Source organism: Trachemys scripta, chromosome 2 (genome assembly GCF_013100865.1).
Source record: "Trachemys scripta elegans isolate TJP31775 chromosome 2, CAS_Tse_1.0, whole genome shotgun sequence".
NCBI classification, from domain to species: domain Eukaryota; kingdom Metazoa; phylum Chordata; order Testudines; family Emydidae; genus Trachemys; species Trachemys scripta.
The window spans coordinates 162549704-162570190 of record NC_048299.1 but is presented as its reverse complement, the minus strand read 5'-3'; the positions used below and the strand labels follow the sequence as shown (position 1 = coordinate 162570190).

The window sequence follows — 20487 nt, the reverse complement described above, 5'->3', positions numbered from 1 at the left end:
GGATGTTTTTTCTAAATATGCTCTAGGAATTATTTTGGGCAAGTTCTATGGCCTGAATTATACAGGAGAAGAGATTAGATTACAGTGATCCCTTCTGGCCCTAAACTCTATGAAGTGTCTTGCAAACAGCTACTCTGAGTTAGTGCAAGCACTGGGATTAGGACTCACGAATTCATGGCTCCCAGTCTCATGCTTAGTTCACTACACCATTCTGTCTCAATGGACTTAATACAAGTTACAGTTATGGTGTCACATATACAAATGTCTGTCTCTAGTGCCCAAGAGGCTACTTGACAACATAATGGAGCATATAATTGGGCAAATAAAAAACTTTATGCTTTGGCTTGAGGCCCCCCATAGAAACATTTCCCTGGTATGCACAACCACAATCAGCAGTAGCAGCCCGGCTCCTCGCTCCAAGAATTGTGACCTGGCTTGTGGTGTAGCACCACCACTCAGGTTTGGCTTCATGGTCCCTCCAGGGTGAGAGGGGCTGTGGGACCAACCTTGAGTGGCACAAATGGGGTTGCAGAACCTCCTTCTTTGGGGGTCCTCTCAACCTGGGGGCCCAGGAAAACCAGCCCTTTTACCACCCGCCATCCCCAAAACCCCTGTGAATGGTACACACTGTGCATAAGGGTGTGGGGGTCACTGCTCTGGCTAATGGCTCATGCAGCTACTGTCTTATTAGCCAGTCAGATCTGTCCCCCCACTTAAGGTATTTTATCTTGTGTATGACCCTCCCTGCCCCTACAAGTCCATACTGAACAATGGTTATAGGATCACGGTTATGGTTTCTCTCCTGCAGCTATACATTATGTATCTCAGCTCAGTCCTTTGAAAGGTACAATTTAAAAATATTCTTTAAATTAAGCATGCAAGTCAAATATAGCAGAGTGCAAGTCTGTGTTTTTCAATCAGCTGAGCTGTAGTGAAATGTTTTACATGCTCCAATTACTTACTACACTTCCCCTTAGATACGACATTTCCCAAGGGGAGGAGGAGTAATATCTGAGCCGGAAAACACCATTAAAAATGTGTATTTAAGAAATAAATCCCATGTACATTCAAATCCCAAGATTCTGGCTTGGTTAGAATCTGAGCTGGCATGGTAAGGAGAGCAAGCATCTCAAGTGTTGTTGTGTTTGGTTTCCTGCCAGTCTTGTCGGGGATAACTGCAACCCTGCTAATTTAGAGAACCACGAAGGCAATGATTTATAAGCATTTGGTCCAACTGATGCCAGCAATGGCCACTACAGAACAAATAACCAAAGGAAAGTGAATGAAAATGAGGAAAGGGTAGGCCTTTAAAATGCCTCAGAACATAAAAACCTCTTTGGCCTGTAAGGCTTATTTATAATATGGAACCTGACAGAATTGATAAGCCATCCAAGTGTGTGAAATTGGTGAATCATTTTAAGATTTAAAACAGGAATTCACTTTTCCTTTACAAAGGGACTTTCTGACAGCTGTCTGGTTATCTACAGTACGTGATGGAGTGTCTCGCTTCGAGCATGTCACATTTTAGATTCTAATCCCGCACCACTTTTGCTTGGCAAGTTTAACATCTATGCATGTACAGCAGTAGGCTGAGCATCAAATTCTTAAGTAGGGATGTAGCAGACTAAAAAGAAAAGGATGGGCTTCCCTCTCTTTCTGCTTTCGATCAGTTCCCCACATGTATGTTCTGTGTCAGCTATCTGCCCTCTGGGTCTGTATCTTCTGAGGGAGGAGACTGGTTCTCTACTCTTTCAGCAGCTCACAACCTCCAATCTGTGGGTGTGCACAGACTGGATTCCCTGTGCAGAAGCTGCAGTCTCTCATACTACAGAGCTGCCTGCCAGAGCACAAGCCCATAACTGGCACAATACATTCTGTTGTGAGACAGAAAAATGAGCAAGCTGTCTGTCAGCATCCTCGCTGGTCAGATAGCAGGAAGGAGCAGAGAAAGTCTCTTATGGAAGAAAAGACATCACACTCCAAGTTCTCTCTCAGCGCTTTCCCACCCTACACGAAGTGGATGGGCTCTTCATTCTTACTCCAGCAATTCTCTTCCAGGTAGAAGTTGGTTTCCTCACCTTCCCGTTTAAGACCATCATGCTCAGACCCTTGTGGCCGAGTATCTCTGCAGAGCAACAGCAACTGGACCATGTGACATAAAACATACCGGAAGGGGAAGATGAAATTCCAGCACAGACGCATCCGTCTTTAAGATACAGTTTATTATTTATATGATAAGGAAATATGTTTGGTGTGTTGCTCAGAACGGTCTCTAGAGGAAGTTGCAGATTGTAACATTCCCTCCACCAGCACTACAGTTCTCTTACCTCTGTGATAATGGCTTTGTGCTGTTTAATCCTCTTTAGCTCTTCTTCACAACTCATCACATAAGACCTGGACAAATGCAAAGGTTTTCCATTCCTACAGAGAACAGTTTGGCACTTCCCCACATTTGCTGAGGTTAATGTGAAGCATCCACCTGGGTCCATGGGATCGTGTTTTATATGGCAAAGGACAGCAGAGCCTCCAAGTTTTTGTCCAGCAGTTCCAAGTTTCCTAGAATGTAAACAAAGCAATACTTGCCGATTAACTGGAAAAGTTGCATTATGAGGTCAGAGTAGAGAGGGGAGCAGGGGACCACAGTTAAGCAATCCTAATTATAGCACACAGACTCTCAAGGTTCACTGGGCAAGAACAAGAGCTCCAGTTCAGATTGTGAAGTTTTATACCAAAGTAGTGAGGAAGTTATGTACAACTCATGGGGAACGTGTTATAAGAAAGGAGATATACATCCTCAATTGGATCCATTCTCAATTTTAAAAAACCCCTCACAATCCCAGTGCCACTGCTCTCTTGCCATCACACTACCAAGACAGTTAGAGTATTTCACGTTATTCATCCCCACAGCAAACTTTTTGGAAATTTAAATATTAAGAAGCTATTGAAAAACTAGAGGTAGAATCTAAAAATATAATCATTTATGAACATGAAGCTTTAGTTTCCAAAACTGCAATGTATTTTTTAAAGAGCCGGAATCAATGTTTTACTGCTTATTGCCACACAGTTTTAAGTATTTAACCGTTGTTTTTCTGCACTTTCAAACTCCTAAAGCTCCACTGTAAAGTATCTATCACCATTAAAGTGACAGAAGCAGTTATCACCGTTAAAATACCAAAAACACTTTCCAATTGTAATTGGACTCAAGATCACTAATTCACAAACCTATTAGCACACCAGAAGTAATACCTTATCAGGCACATTTGAAGAATATTTTTAACTTGTCATTTTAGAAGGCCTTGGCTAAAGTTCACTAACAAAACCTGTTACAAGCATACAAAGTATTGTCTTGCTCATATTAAAACTAAACTACTTTTTATGACATTTCGCAATTTAAATTTCTGGTTGTGTTTAACAATTTTTCTATCTCTCCATGGGCTTCTAACCCTATTTAACTTTCTTTGCAGTAACTGAACAACTACATTATAGAACGTTCCAAGCTTTCTTAGCTCTTTTGTTTTAACGAAGATCGGAACTTTGATATAGAACCCTGAGGTGATAATACTCAAATTCAGTTTACCAAGATCTGATGTAGGTTAGCATTTTACCACCTCAGGAATGTTTGAGAAATAGAAATATTGTACTAATCCTGAATAAATGGATATATGTAACTAGAACCATTACTATGTCTGGGTTCTATGAAATGTTGATTAGCCTATTCTTTGAGACACGTGTAAAAAAATATCTTTTTGCAGAAAAACTAAAGTTCCTTGAAATTATACTACAGGGATGAGCAAGGACACCTATTAGGTACTTTCCCTGCCTCATACCTAGGATTCTAATCATACTGCAGGATTCACTTCCAACACCAGTCAGAGTGAGGCAATGTCCCAAGCAATGATAAAAATGGGGAGGCGCAGTATTACATACGCAAAGGGCACAGTCCCCCTTTTTTCCTTGTGCACAGTTAATTCAGTTTGATCTTATTGCTCTTACTTCCTGACGTAGGAATTGGATCTTTTCAGGAAGCGACTGTCTGATAAATATTAACAAGCCCTCAGACATAGGAATCCATGGCCCTGCATTGTGGACGATGGGGGGCATAGCGTGCACTGAAGAGCTGCACTGGAACTGCCCCGTGTAGACCTTGCTAGCACAAACTAGAAGGGTCCTAGTTCACATTAACACAGTCCTCTACCGTACACAGCAATTTACACCTCCATAGTCCACACTGTGAGGCCGTGTAGTCAAGCCTATTTGCATGTCTTCTCCTTTGCTTTCCCCACCTCTTCTTTCTCTTTTGTCTGATCCTCTTCATTCAGCTCTATTCCCCAAGGCACAGTCTCTTATATTGTCAACAGCAGCATACACTGGTTTTCAAATAACCAAAAATACCTACTACATCATACTTCTAGCATCATTTCTTTATGCCTGGCTCAAAGAATTCAATTTTACGGTTGAAAATATGCAGTTAAACAGTTAGAATGCATATCCTCAACAAGAGTTTTGATGTTTATGATCATCTGACCTGGTGCAGAGGGACAGGTTGAAACATGCCGGGCTTTGCAAGTTGTAGGAGGAGGGGGATGTTTAAAGATGATCAGTCTCAGGAAACAAAAGTCACATCACTATTTTAAATATTAGCAATTCTGAACAATGAGACTTTTAAAGAAATTAAGCCCATCTCAGAAAAGAGAAACTATCCATTCCTTGGTCATGAACATTTTAGGACGTGTGCGCAACAACAGGTCACAATTAAAAAAACAAGCAATTAAGAAACAAGCTAGCAAACGAAATCATTTAGAAAACTGAGGGAAAAAACAGCTCTAGGATAGAAGCAAGTACGCTGACTGATCCACATATGGAAGAATATGACAAAAATTAAAGATCTGGGATTAACCTCTGCATAACGATGAAAGTGTTGATCATGTATTCCTCTTCACTCTTTGTTTTTTGTAGCTCTTCTGCCAAGATATCACTCATTGTACACTGCAGAAGGTAGGGCACTTCCACGTTGCGATCACCATCAAAGACTCCGTACAGCGCCTCCCTGTTGTCACAGAAATTATTGGCTGAAAGAGCCGCCACACACAATCTAAGGAAAAAGAAAACCAAAAATGGGTTTTTAATAAATAAGCCTTTGTACCAGAAGATCATTTTAACACTCCTCAATTCTTTTCTCACTGTTCTGACCAGGATGTGCAGCTTGAAGGAAGATCAGATTATAATAAGTGTCACAAACTTTCATGAGTTATGAAGTTTCATTTCAGATCCTGGTAGTGAACATAAGTAGCATTTATAGTACTATTAAATTCCATGGTAAAGAGAGAGTAACAAAGGTTGAAACAGAGACCCCCTAATGATTTTTCAACTTTTCTGGCATGTAAAGTGCAGCCTTTATTTCTGTGATTTAAAAAAAAAAAAAAAATAGTAAAAACCGAGAAAGCTACTGCACTGTTTACTCTTAAGTTTACCCATGAAAAGTGAGCACAGGAAGCTGAGAAGCAAGATTCTCCATACTGCCCCCTTGAACATGCTTCATCAAAGTACGGAAATAAGTGCCTTTAGGAGTCAGAGGGTAGTTCAGACCATATAAGATCTTGGCCCCTCTATCGAGGCTGCCAACATGGAATAAACTGTGACATGGGTTTTATGATGTTGATGCAGGCCGACTGACAGTTGGAGTAAGTAAGACCAACTGAACAGCCAGACAATAATATTCAATCTACAAATTCACAAAGAAAAGTAGGTTCACACCTCCATTTCCACTAAGCTATTGGAGCTAAGGAGAAAGCCTTCCGACCCCTCAGGACCTGCTATGAACAATCCCATGGATTGTTTTGTGCTCTCCGACTAGCTTCTAAATGGTGTGGTGTTAAAAACAAGCACATATGTAGAGGTCAGCAATTCACTGGTTGAGCAACTCCTGCTCACAGTACCGCTACCACAGCAAAGCCTTGGTGAGCTGGTCAACACAAACTAACTTGGTACACCTAGCCAGTCTTTATTCTTTTCAATACTTATTTCATATGCTGCATTGTGTAAACGGGTGAAGGGGGATGGAAACAGAGCACCATAGTTCATAATTCAGCCCTCTAGCCCCTTAAAGTTGTCATTGTTACTCTATGTGATAATCATTTTAATTTGTTGATACATTTAACAGAATGCCGAGTCAAGCTTGCTGGCACTTGACTCAAGTGTTTGAAAACCTCAACTGGAAGTGCAAAAAGATTTGTAGAAGTTATTCATGGACCATTAAGGTGAGATGCATCATGTAACCAGCGGCATACAAGCAGTTAACATGTTAGGCCCCTGAGATGTTATTTGTCAAGGGCTGCTTTAGTCTTTAAAAAAGGACCAGTCAGTAGTGTAGGAATATGCAGTTTAAGCCACTTCTCTTCCAGCAGCATCCCTGATTTGCTTGGGACACATTCTTCAGCGAAAGATAAAGAGGCTTTTCAAAGAGCGGAGATGCATTTAAGCACTTGGGTCTTTTGCAAATAGTGGAGTCTTATATAGACAAAATTCAACAGTAACACTTGTATCTTAGCAACTCCTTTAACAAAGAAGAAATATGAGAGCCAGGCAGGGGCCTAGTTTACAGATATAAGTCATGCCATGGCCTCTGCTTTTGTGAGATGAATGTCTCCAACTAACTTTCTCCTAAGAAAAGAGTTCCTTTGTAGGGCCTTTTTTAAAAAAAAAAAAAAAATACAGAAGTGTTCCAGCAGCAGAGCACCTCTGTGCTGATACCAAACCAGTACTGACTTGTTCTTAACTCCCGAAGCTTCGGTATAACCATGACTCCACACTGCTGGGGCTCCTGAAGCATCACCAGCTGACGGTTGGTCAATCTTGAAACACCGAATGTTACTGCAATGAGAAGGGAAAAGAAAAAAGCCCAATGAATTGTTTAAGATATTACAGACATTTAGCTTAAAGTCACTGCTATCTTAAAATTGTAAGGAAGCTTTTATTGTCCCAATTGTCCTAGTCACCTGCCACTTGTGGCATGCTGTGCATACGCTAAGATGACTACATTTAAGAAAATGAGGTGTCCCTGTAAGGGGAAACGCTTAATAGATTGTGTAGAATGTTATCCGTCAGAATACACACAGGAATAGAACAAGCAAAGCAGTCCGATGCAGGTCTGTTTGCGTTGACTTTGTCTTTTCTTTTCTCAGCTATTTGAAACTTAACCTTGGCTCTGCAGAAAACACAAGCAGAATGTGCCACTGGCCTGAAGATATGGAGAGGTGGCACGGGGGAAAATCCTATGTAACGTATGCATTTCTTTTATCCATTTCCAAAGTGAGACCTTTCTGCATTTGATTTTTACTGTATCCCATATCATCACCACATCCAGCTTTTTTCCCCCCACCCAAGCCAAAAGCTGAAAATAGAGCAATGTTCTAAAACTTCTTATGAAAATGCCTAAAAGCTAATATGAGGATGCTCTTCCCTCTGGGTGCCTTCAGGTTGTGCTCTAGCTATAAGAATGGTCATTCTCTTCCCCCTCACTCTGGAGTGGTAGCTTTTATTTAGGGTATTGGATCCCTCCTCCCTCCGATTAACTATCAGTGTAAACTCTGGTCTGAATTTTAAACATCTGAAATGGTAAGCAGCACAATACAGCTTTTAAAAGGGGCCAACCCCATATGTTCGTACCCATCTTTTCATACTGCTACTGTACGTGGAGGAAAAAATCCTGACCCCCTGTTGTTCTGCTCCGTTGGCAGTTAAGCAAGTTCTCCACATATTGCAACATCTTCAAAGGCACCAGAGCCTTTCAGTGATACAAATGCATTATAAAAAGGACAAACATAAAAGGTCTGTCTATTCACTCTATTTAAACGTGCATTTCTCCCTACCCAAACCCTCACTGCCTGTTAAAACTGTGAAATGCTAAGAAATTGTGTGTGTGCACAATCTGCATGGCCTTGGAACTTTTCCTCAAACAACTTAAATTAAGGCTGCTGTATCTGGATCAGAGTCTTTTCCTACACAAATAAATAAGTAGGACATGCACTTGCCAAAGCACATTAAAAAACAAACAAAAACTCCCCAAGTAATACTCAAACTACTGATGTTTACATATTAGTCTCTGGGTTCCATACCCTTCTCAGTGTCAAACAGAAGGAAAACTTAATATACTTCTAATATACCTGATAAGAACGGTCACTAATCAAGAAAAAAAAACAGACCCATTTTAAAGTAAGGCTACTTGCAGTTCTGTATAAACTATATACAAATGCAATTTACAGCAGATATTGAAGTGGCTCATGTACACTGCACTTGTTTTCCAGGAAGCAGGAACTTGGATACAAATGGATTTCTGAGAACTGAATTTGCCACCCTCTCACCCCTTTGGCACTGACAAACCAAGGATACTCATGGCATTTAGCAGTAGCATTCAGTACTGGAGAAATTCCAACTCCCAGTCTCAAAGTTTCATAGAAGAAGAGGATCACTTCTTTAGAACTATTTGCATATTTCCTGTACATTATTAAAAACAAACTATTTTTGCAATATAGTAAGCCTCTATTAAAAAGCAATTAGGATTATCTTCTAGTGCATAACTACACCCAGAAAACAAAGCTAAGTAGGACAGTCATGACTAGGCTTGAATTCAGTAGCTATTAGTTTTATGCAAATCTTAATTTGGATGGTTACGTAAGATAGGGGAAAAGTCTGCATTTTCATGCCCTATTTATTATCTATTTTACCTCTGACCACCTTCTCACACTTGGAAAAGATTATACCAGACCTAGGCCTGTAGCAGTTTTGTTTTTCTAATTCTGTCCCTTTGGAGGCTCTTGTACACTCCTAGATGGCATTACTTCCCACCTTGGGTCCTAAACTGGCCTTTTTTGGATCCTCCCCCACAACCTTTTTATCCTTCCCCCTCCAGAGAGTTACTCCCTAGTGTGTTTAGTGGCACTTTTACTGGTTGTGATCTGCTCAGAACAGAATTCTAGTCCAGTCAGTGCCATCAGCACCTAGATTTACAATAGACTTTCTTTAAGCAATGTGATCTCTTGTCATGAACCAAATCCATAAAATGAGGAATTTCATACAACTCCACTGCATCTCTGACAGGCAACTGGGAAAAACCAGCAGTGACTCCTTTGTATCTTCAGTAATTGGACATAATGCAAAGAATGGTCCTTCCTGCCAGCAAACCATCTATTAGACCAGTGCTACCCAGACTGATGCTCACAAGCGGCTCTCTAAAGTGCTTCTTGTAGCTCGTTGCAACACATGATATTAAAACACAGTGTGATTTAATGATTAAGTAATCTAAGATATTAACCAATCAGGATGCTTTTACTATGTTATTAACCAATTAATTTATCAACTTGCACTAAGTTATTTACTATGAGGTGTGTGTGTGTGTGTGTGTGTGTGTGTGTGTGTGAGATCAACAGAGGATAATTTAAAAACTCTCATGGAGAGATCTGAGTCTTGTGATGCATTGTTAGAAAGACAGCATCAGGTCAAATGCAACCCAACATTTGGCTCCTTTAATAATCTTAAGACCAGAAGACAAGTTTCCATGAAGTTTAAAAATCTAATACACCAGTGCAGAGAGTTTGTAAATTAAGACATTTCTTTTGCATTGCTCCCAGTTTAAAAATTGCAGCACTGTGGTAACCTGAAAGTGACAAGAAATTGATAAGGACTGTAGTAAAATTGTCTAGTCTGTTTTCATTGTCCGAACTGAGACGCAGAAACTGAACAAACTACTTAAACAGCGAAAAGCAATTCAGATTAAGAATTCCTTCAGTTTTAATATACTGAAGTTTTAATGAAGATAAATACATTTAAAATGAAGGGTCACTGGTGAAATTTTATTGACTGATAAATCTTCCCTGGTGAACAACGTACCTCGCATTTAAGAGTGAGACTACCTGGTGATTACAGCAGAGGACTGAATCAGGATACTTGGGTTCAATTCTTGGTTTTGCTAAAGACTAATGACCTTGGGTAAGCCATAAACTCTATGCCTCAGATTATCCATCTGTAAAATGAGGGTAACAGCTACCTCACATTGTTGGCAGAGTGCTTTCAGTAAAAGTGATAAAATTACATTTCTACGTGATTAGGTGTAGCACTTTTAGGACTAAAAATCAACATGCAATCTATATGGTAGTTCTCTATTGCACATACTGCACTGGTCATCCACATGTGGATTAGAGCGATTTGCCATTGTAATAGAATTAAGCATAATTCAATTACCATCCTCAGAAGTCATCTGCAGAACAGAGACATATTTCTGTACTGCTGTTGTGTTAAGGTAACTCCTAAAATAGAGAAGGATAATTCTTCCTGTTCACTATGCCTTGTTTGCTGTATAATACTGACATTTATTTTCAACTATCAAACACTTGCCTTAAATTCCCATTTAACCTAGGTTACTGGTCTTAAATAATTTTTCTCTATTTAGTTTAATGCAATAAGATACCAAGATTTAATTGTTAGAAGCGAACAAATTTAATGTGAACAAGCATCACTTGTGACAGGTGAAATTTAATACTGCACCGTTTGTTGGAAAATTGTTTAAAGTAGCGTTACATAAACAGTTGCTTAACCTTTAAAAAAATCTAAACTGTTCCCTGAATTTATTTGGTCTGTAAGTAGCTAACAGGCTAGAAGGATCAGGCAGGCAAAGAGCCTCAGAGTTGGTGTAGATAGCTCTGGCCTACTGAACGTTAAAGAATATGAGAGGCTTGAAGGCAGAACCACTATAACACCTACACTTCTGGGAAAAAACCCAGAACACTCTGTGGAAGGAATCAATATAGGCTCAAAATAAACTGCTTATCTATGCACCAACCCAATTATTTATGGTGGCACCTATAATGTGCTAGGTGCTTTCCAGACATTCAATAAGGGATGATCCCCGTTCCAAAGAGCTCAGAATAAAAGGACAGAAAGAACCCAAACAAGACAACCAAGCTTCACTGCAGGCAGTATGGCAGAAGTGGGTCTTTAAAAGCCACAAGTCTGGAGAGGGTAAGTACCACAGGAAAGTCATACAAAGCAGAGTCAAGTGGAAAGAAGCACAGGATTGTGACAAGAGACAGTGAGAGGACAAGGGAGGAAACCAATAGTTTCAAGCTATGTGCATCTCAGTAGTGGAATAAACTATTGTATTTTATTGGGATCCAATGTATGGAGTGAAAAATTAGGTCAAATCAGCCCAACAGTAGTTACAGCTGGTTTTGATTAGGAATGGTATTTGACAGCAATTGTATTTGTGTGCGGGTAAAATAATTCTGTTTAGAAAAGCCTTAATTTTCTGAATTACCTACACATTTGTTGCCTTTTTGCCCCCTGGCAATAAAAAGCTGTACTCCTTGAAAAGACATGTGTCTCTCACGCTTGTGTACTGGGTTCTTGTCCCACATGCCTTTAGAGTCATTCTGCCTCCTGCATTATTAAAAAAAGACATTTTACTTACTTCAGCAACTCTAGGGTTTTGTGATCCAGGACTAGTCTGGGGTTTCCGGTCAGGTCTAGTTCCTGTAGTTTTGGAGGCAGGTTTTCAGGTAGTGTGATTTCACTCAGTTCATTGCAGCTCAGGTCCACACACTGCAGAAAGAAGTGGGAAAAGAGAGGGAGAGAACTTGGAGAGGGCCCTGTAACTTTCTGGCTAAATTAAAAGTATACATGCCTTACACATGACAATGACTGAATCCAAAATCTGCATCATCCATTTACATAAATCTCTTTCTTACTAAACGCAGTATGAAAATTCATCTGTAATCTTCAAAGACATCACAGGACACCTGAAAATATGTTTGCGCCCCTCCCATTACTTACTAGTCTTAATGTCTGTATCAACACAGGTGGATTGATTTAAATTAGCAACCAGGAAAAAATAATTTAAATACATTTTAAGTTTGTTTTGCATTTGTACTTTTTATTTATTTTCATAAAGAAAAGTTGATTCTCACTGGTTTGTAACCATTAAAATTTGTTGATTTTCAACTAAGTATACCCTTTCCACTAAATTTGGTACTTTTTGCTGAACAGGAAGATCCACTATATCCATACATTTACTTAAGCAATTAAATAGCCTACACAAGTCATGAGCTTTACTTGAATGGAAACTGGAATTAAATTAAAAATGCACAAAAACAGCATTTAAAAATTTGTATTATACAAAAATTTGTATAAAACCACCTTAAGTGTGCTGAATACTTAAGAAAGAAATTAAAACTTGTTTTCCATTTGAAACTAAGCAACATATAACAAAGGAAGTACTATCTGTATTAATGAACTGATCCGATAGTTTCTGATCACCATACCCTTCAAGATTTTAGAGCTAGCAGATCTTGCTCTCTCACACCTACTTTTTATTCAGATTGGAAGAGGAAAACAAGTTTTCCTACCTCCCAGTTGGTTTCTCAACTTTAATTGAACTAGATACTGAACTGAACTAGTTGAAAACTGAAATGAAAAAGATACTCTCTCTATACCTGCAGAAGAGGCAACTGCTGTCAAAAGCTGGTTTAGCCCTTCAACAAACTCTGGTTCTAGGGGCTGAGCCAGTGACTTCTACTAGTTCAGTGGTTTGACTTTCTTTAAAACTTTGGCAGCAAACATACCCTTTGGAATAATTTTTTAAAATTTAATATAAGCGATCAAGATTATAGTTTTTTGTTTCATGTAGGTTGCCAAAATTTCAAATAGGTTTATTTTTAAAAGGAAAGATGGATTTAATTTAAATACAAAAATCCAATGTTTTTTTTTTTTTTAATTCACCCTATGTTAAGGGTCTGGTCTGCTGTTCATACACAAATGCTAGTATCCTAGCCATGCTTACTGTATACATCATATATTATGCAATTTTTAAAAAGATAGGGTTTGTTTAAAATTAAATGTATGTTAAATAGAAAAAAAAAACTAATGACTCATGAAAAGAGGATGACTTCAAAACAATTGTTTGCCACTTAGTGGATAAAAGTAGGGTTAAAATTTTCTATTTGCAGAAAAATCGAACACCCTTGCCCTGCCCCTTCCCTGAGCCCCCCCCGGCGCTTGCTCTCCCCCACCCTCACTCAATCACTTTCACTGGTCTGGGGTGAGACGGGGGTAAGGGCTCTGGCTGGGGGTGCAGGCTCTGAGGTGAGGCTGCAGATGTGGGATTTGGGGTGAAGGAGGGGGCTCTGGGCTGGGGCAAGGGGTTGGGGCATGAGAAGGGTATGGGTTCTGGGCTGGGGGTGCAGGAGGGGGCTCTGGGCTAGGGCAGGGGCTTGGGATATGGGAGAGGGTGCAGGCTCTGGGCTAGGGCCAGAAATGACGGGTTCAGGGTGTGGGACAGGGCTCTGGTTGCGGGTTCTGGGGTGGAGGCCAGAAATATGGGGTTCAGAGTGCGGGAGGGGGCTCCAGGCTGGAGCAAGGTGTTGGGGTGTGGGCTCTGGCTGGGGCCAGGGGTGAAGGGTTTGCGGTGCAGGTGGGGGCTCAGGGCTGGGGCGGGGGTTCGGGAGTGTGGGCTCTGGGAGGGAGCTCAGGGCAGGGGTGCAGGCTCTGGGTGGTGCTTATCTCAGGCAGCTCCCGGAAGCAGGAACATCTCCCTCTGGCTCCTAGACGGAGGCACGGCCAGGCAGCTCCATGCACTGTCCTCACCCTGAGCGCCAGCTCCAAAGCTCCCACTGGCCAGGAACCGCAGCCAATGGGAACTGCGAAGGCAGTGCTTGCAGGCAGGAGCAGCTTGCGGAGCCGCCTGGCCATGCCTCCACCTAGGAGCCAGAGGGAGATGCTGGCAGTTTCCTAGGAGCCGCGCAGAGCTGGGCAGGCACCCTGCTGCGGGCAGCCAACCAGACTAATAATGGCCCAGTCAGCAGTGCTGACTGGAGCCACCAGGGTCCCTTTTCCACTAGGCGTTCCAGTTGAAAACTGGACACCTGGGAACCCTAGATAAAGGAAACAATAAATGCAACAGATCTGAACTTAAGTGGGGCATAAAAAAAATCTTACTTGGGAGTCAGTTCAAACTGGCTTGGATATGAGCACTGACAAGGATTGAAAACTGGCTGAAAGATATTAAAATAAAGTGTTATAAATGGCAAAGTATTGTATTGGGAAGAGGGGAATCAATATTAAACCTAGTTTTAATTAACGTTGTTAAATATCTTGAAGACGAATATTAAATTTGTAGCTGGTTCTATATTGGGAAGGGGGGGCACCTATAAACACCGGGGGGGAAAAACCCAATAGAACAAAAATCAAGCAGGCAAAAAGAAAGCAAATTTGCACAGGAAAAATAAGGGTCAATACATTTCGGAAAAATAATGCACAATGGAAGGGAAATGTTTGGAATCTAGGAAGTAGACAGCAAATTATATAGGCTAGTACAATATTGGCAAAACCCCTGAATGCAGTTTGAGCAGAATACCCAGAAGCTTATCAACATGGATCCAGGAGGAATGGCATGGACTTTGTGAGAAAGCACTGTAATATTTGTACCCTGTTCTAGGAACCTCCATTTAAGTGTGTGTCAAAACAGAGCAACAAGAATGTTTAGTGGGGTCTGAAGGGGCTGACTTAAGAAATGATTAAAAAACTAAATGCACATCTTTTAGCTAAAAGATGACTAAGAGGCAACATATAACTTCCATTTTCAGTGAGTAAAAGCAAGAAGAGCGAGATGGCTGAAAAGGAAAATTTAGGTTGAGTACCAGGGTAACTTTACTGTGAGTACACCTTATCTGTCAAATAATCGCCAAGGATAGCGTGATAGCCCATTTCTGATTTAAAATACGCACATTAGACAAGACGCTTGAGACTATATTGTAATGCCAATCTTGTACTGAAAAGGGATCAGATGGCCCCCCCTTCCTTTCTTTAATTCTAGGATTTCAATAATATAGTTTAAAGTATGTACAGCTTAAATTGAATTCCTATTACAAGTAATACTTCTAAAACCCTGAAACCACAGATTACCTGATATGGAGGTCTTAAAATCCAATGCCCAAATTCCAACTCTGCTGGCATTATTTAAGCATAGGAGGATCGAACCAGAATTTGGATCCTTCAGATGAACAAAAATGGTGGAAATCTCAACACAACAGCTAATGTATTGAGATTTTTGCTTTTCCCCTCCCCTACTACAGCTGGGGTCCTTCTGATTCACTGTAGTTTACTTTTCAGGAATTGATCCCTAGTAGGGCAGTCAATTAATTGCAGTTAACTCACACGATTAACTTAAAAAAATTAATCACGATTAATTCATTTTAATTGCACTGTTCAACAACAGAATCCCCAATTGAAATTTATTAAATATTTGTGGATGTTTTTCTACATTTTCAAATATATTGACTTCAGTTACAACACAGAATACAAAGTGTACAATGCTCACTTTATATTATTTTTATTACAAATATTTGCACTGTAAAAATGATAGACAAAAGCTATAGTATTTTTCAATTCACCTCACAAGTTCTGTAGTTCAATCTCTATTGTGAAAGTGCAACTTACAAAAGTAGATTTTTTTGTTACATAACGGCACTCAAAAACAAAACAGTGTAAAACTTGAGAGCCTTAACAATTCTCTCCCAAGGAATTCAGTCACAAATTTAATTAATGCATTTTTTTTTAACGAGCGTCATCAGCATGGAAGCATGTCCTTTGGAATGGTCACTGAAACATGAAGGAACACATGAATCTTTAGCGCATCTGGCACATAAATATCTTACGACACTGGCTACGACAGTGCCATACGAATGCCTGTTCTTGCTTTCAGGTGACATTGTAATTAAGAAGCGGTCAGCATTATCTCCCATAAATGTAAACCAACTTGTTTGTCTTTGTGATTGACTGAACAAGAAGTAGGACTGAGTGGACTTGCAGGCTCTAAAATTTTACATTGTTTTATTTCTGAATGTAGTGGTTTTTGTACATAATTCCACATTTCTAAGTTCAACTTTCATGATAAAGAGATTGCACTAAAGTACTTGTAAAGGGGGAATTGAAAAATACTATTTTTTTTTTAATAGTGCGAATGTTTGTAATACAAAATAAATATAGTGAGCACTGTACATTTATTTTTTCTGTTGTAACTGAAATGAATACATTTGAAAATGTAGAAAACATCCACAAATGTTTAAATAAATGGTATTCTATTATTGTTTAACAGCGCGATTAATTTTTTTTAATCGCTTGACAGCCCTAAACCCTACTTATTACCCCTCTGGGTTTTCAAGGCCATATCAACACACTGCCCTTTTATTCCATGCTCCTTTCAAGATTTAATAGAAAACAAAACCAAAACTATGAAGTCACAGGACTGTCTGAAGGCTATTACATAACTTTGATTTAGCTGGTTGTAGTGCTCTCTTACACTCCTAGCACCTATAAACACAGCAATGCCTTGTTGCAGCAACTCTAATCCTTTGGCACCAGCAGGCATAACTTTTGTTGCCACGCTAGGATGATTTTAAAAATTCTCTGCAGCCTTATCCCAAAGGATAACAAGGTATTTCTTCAGTTAAATCTAGCTCTCGCTCTACTCCATATACAAAACAGGAAAGAACAAGTTTCTAATTCCGATCATATCACAGATTTGGATTGCCTGATGTGTCATTTTAATGCAAGTAGTATCAACTCGGCTTCTACAGCACCAAGATTACTCAAATGTATATAGATTTCCGCTCGATCAAGCAGATACCTCCCTGCCCTCCAAATTTAGTTTGGGCAAAGTAGGGAGACAAGGAAGGATGAATCTTAAGTATATTTGTTCCAAAGTATAAGAGATGAGTGTACAGAGCACAAGTCAGCCACGAACCTGGTAGTTCTGACAGACTGCTCCTGTTCCAGCCACAGCCGCTTACCCAGCAGTCCTGACAGCGCTATTACTAGGAGTCACGTCTTGTCTGCAGCTCATGGGCACATTACAGTATCCCTAATTGTGGCTGAAGATGACTTTTTAGTGAGGGAGAGCTATTATAACTCAGAGAACAGCTATCAAAGTTAAGATTCTCTTCTTCAAAAATGTACTACTTGTAACATATCTTCACTGATACTCTGGAATATCTCTATAAAGACCAAGAGAGTGAGACAAGGAGAAAACTTCACAATTGTCAAGTGTTCCAACAGCAACCGTATAATAAAGTGATTCAACCAAAACAGTTATTTCTGGAAAGACACCCTGTAATTACAGCAAAAGAGTTAGATACTCTCAACCTAGAATATACACTGTGAACCCAGCAGGGTAAACCTGGACCCAGTCAAAAGGGTGAGTCAGTAAAGCTGAACTTTGCTTAAGTATGCAAGAACGTATATCCCAGTTGGTTTGACCCAGAAAGCAGAGCCATGTTGCTAGGAAATTACTCTTTTTATAAAAATTGTTTTCCAAGCTTACAAAATTCAAGGCAGATAGGAAAAAAATAAATTCTGCTCAGTTATAAATTTTCTAAAGCATAAAATAACACATGGAAATTTCCATTAGTTACATACAGGCAACACAGACCCTAGAGATGGGGATCACCATGACTTGTGTTGCTGGAGACATCATTCAGCACCCATTCTCTATCTCAGAGGTGGGCAAAGTACGGCCCGTGGGACCCTCCTGCTCAGCCCCTGAGCTCCTGCCCCGGGAGGCTAGCCCCGGCTCCTCCTCTGCTGTTCCCCCTCAGCTCGCTCCGCCAGCAACGCAATGCTCTGCGCGGCAGGGCTGCGAATTCCTGGGGCAGCGCAGCTCCAGAGCCCGGCCTGACCCGGTACTCTGTGCTACACGGTGACGTGGCTGCTCTAGGGAGCGCGGTAAGGAGGTGGGGAGCGGGGGGGGGGGGGGGGGGAGGGATATAGAGCAGGGAAGTTCAGGGTGGTTGTTAGGGGGCGGGGGTGTGGATAGGGATGGGGTGGTCAGAGGGCAGAGAACAGGGGGGTTGAATGGGGCAGGCTATCAGGAATGAAGGGGGGTTGGATTCGGTGGTGGGGGGCAGTCAGGGGCAGGGGTTCTGGGAGCAGTCAGGGAGAAGGGGTGGTTGGATGGGGTAGGGATCCCAGGGTGGGGGAAGAGAGTCAGGAATGAGAGGAGAAGTTGGATGGGGGGCAGTCAGGGGCTGGGGTTCCAGGGGCTGTCAGGGGACAGGGAATGGGGGGGTGGATGGGGCAGGGGTTTCAATGGGGTCATCATGGAGTGAGAAGCAGGAGGGGTTGGATGGGGGTGGGGCTGGGCCATGCCTGGCTGTTTGGGGCAGCACAGCTTCTTGTAACCAGCCCTCCATACAATTTTGGAAACCCAATGCGGCTCTCAGGCCAAAAAATTTGCCTGCCCCTGCTCCATCTACACATAGGACTACTATTCTCATAATTTAAAGGAGAAAAAAATAGCAAAAAGTTGAAAACTCATTTTGTTTGGGTGGTTTTATGAAGTGCACTGTACTCAGTCTCTGCTAATCAAGGTACACACTTTCCTCTGTCCTGCTAGAGATAATGCTCTTGATCAGCTAAGTGACACCCTGCTGAGGGCTGATCTGCACACAAAACTTGCACTGTAGAGTAAGAGTTTAAGGCTAGATCACCTAGTCTTACCGTGTGTATATCACAGGCCACCAACACCGCCCAGCTCCTGCGCACTAAACCCAACAACCAATTCAACTAAAGGTGTGATTCAAATTGATTTAATGCAATCAATGCAAACTTGTGTGTCAACTTTCCTAAAATGATCTGCTTAAAAAAAAAATTGATAAGCTAAGTTTAAATCAATTTACAATTGTCCACACAGGCCTTTAAATCAAATTGTGCGTCAGCAACCTCTCTTTTGCCATCCTTGTGAAAATTCACCCAACTGTGGCCAATTTATAAGCCTCTGAAAAATAGTTCACACATACTCAGAAAATTTTGATTTTAGCTTCTAAAATCTCCAGAGATTCTATCCTCACTAAGCATGCTCCATCCCCTCAAAGCTCCTGTTGCTGACCAGACAGCACATGCACCATCCCTACAAAGCAACTGAGAATGCTCCCTCCAGCCCAAGGCTACAAGGCCAAAGCCAGACTTTCCCTATAATGGCTACTCGGGGCCAGGCTCTCGAACAGGGAGCCTGTCTCTGCTGTGCTCTCAAGGCCCCCGTTGAATATTTTTAATTCATAAGTCCAGAAGTTGAAGCATAAGTGAACATGGTTTCCATTATCTACATTACCTTTCCTCTGCAACTTGTACATCACAAAGCACAAAACCCACACGTTTCAGGATATTTGAAATTCAAGATCTAACCATCCCAAGAAGATGAAGAATTAAACATGAAAACAGACTACAATTACTTTTACCTCAGGCCACACATAGTTATGTGATAGATTTAAAAGTTATTTTAATGGCACCACCATTATTTCATTCTTGTAGCTTAAACAATTACTGCTATAGCATGGCGTACACATGCACACTATTCATCATAGTATATGGATACTCACACTGCCTCTCATACAATGAGACTTTATATAAAGATTTAGGGATTAGATGAAACAAAACAAGCCCTCAGACAAGTTATAAACTTTAGGCCTTGTCTACACTTGTACTTTACAGTGCTGAATCTGCCTCGCTCAGGGGGGTGAAAAAACACCCCCCTGAGCAATGCAAGTTTCAGGGCTGTAAAGTGGCAGTGTAGACAGTGCACCAGCGCTGGGAGATTTCCCCTCGTGGGGGTGTTTTTACAGCGCTGGGAAAGCTCTCTCCGAGTACTAGTGCCGCGACTACACAGCCACGTTAAAGCACTTTAACGTGGTAGTGAAGACATACTCTTTAGTTAGGTACTTTTCAAAGGCGCTGAATTATTGACAGCCCTGAAGATTGAATTTCCTATATAGCCAAGGAACAGATAAAGCAAACAGCAGCAGTTCAAGCTCCAGATAGTTCCTCCCCATGAGAATTGAGGTTCATCTTTTAAGGTCCAGAAAATTTGTTATGGGCACTTTGGCCTCCAAACTTGCCAAGTCTAGAGCTTCTCTGTTCAGAGTGCTAGCTAGATTGGTAGTTATCTGAACACCCATTTACTGGGAACTGGACTGAGACCAAGTTCTTTATACCTGGGTAAAACAGGCTAAGTACCAACTGGTTATTTCTGTACATTAAGGAAAAAGCCCCAGAGTAGTATTTCCTCCTATCTTTTGTTGTATATTCTAATAAAGTGTTTCTGAAACAGAGGACAATTTTCATCCAAGAATGGCTTTCTTGTCTATTTTAATATGAGGCCTAAGCAACTCCTGACAAAATGAAAAACAAATCCTTTCCCTCTTTTCTTGCTAACCTGTTTTCTCTTAGGATGCTACAAAAGAATAGCTGCATTTTGAAGACTGACTATTCCATAGGGCTTTCTGCTTTTGCAGAGTATGAGCGGAAACACAAGAAAAGCTGTTTGCTTCCCATCAGCATGTTTACAATATTCTTTTTTTAAAAAGCACAAAAGTGTATAGTTTTTGTCAAAAATATTTCCCACGGAAAGTCTGCCCCCCTCCACCCCAACCCTTCCTTTAATTAAAAGAT

At 40.9% G+C, this 20487-nt stretch overlaps 1 protein-coding gene across 1 annotated transcript in view; it reads right to left on the bottom strand.

Moving 5' to 3' along the window:
• PHLPP1 (PH domain and leucine rich repeat protein phosphatase 1) overlaps nt 1-20487 on the bottom strand; it is a 218789-nt gene that overhangs the window by 3673 nt on the left and 194629 nt on the right. The window contains exons 13-16 of the mRNA XM_034762095.1: nt 11462-11592; nt 6766-6870; nt 4898-5092; nt 2328-2556 (exon numbers count right to left, since the gene is read on the bottom strand). Coding sequence (XP_034617986.1) covers nt 2328-2556; nt 4898-5092; nt 6766-6870; nt 11462-11592 — 660 coding nt within the window. The remainder of the gene's footprint in view (nt 1-2327; nt 2557-4897; nt 5093-6765; nt 6871-11461; nt 11593-20487) is intronic.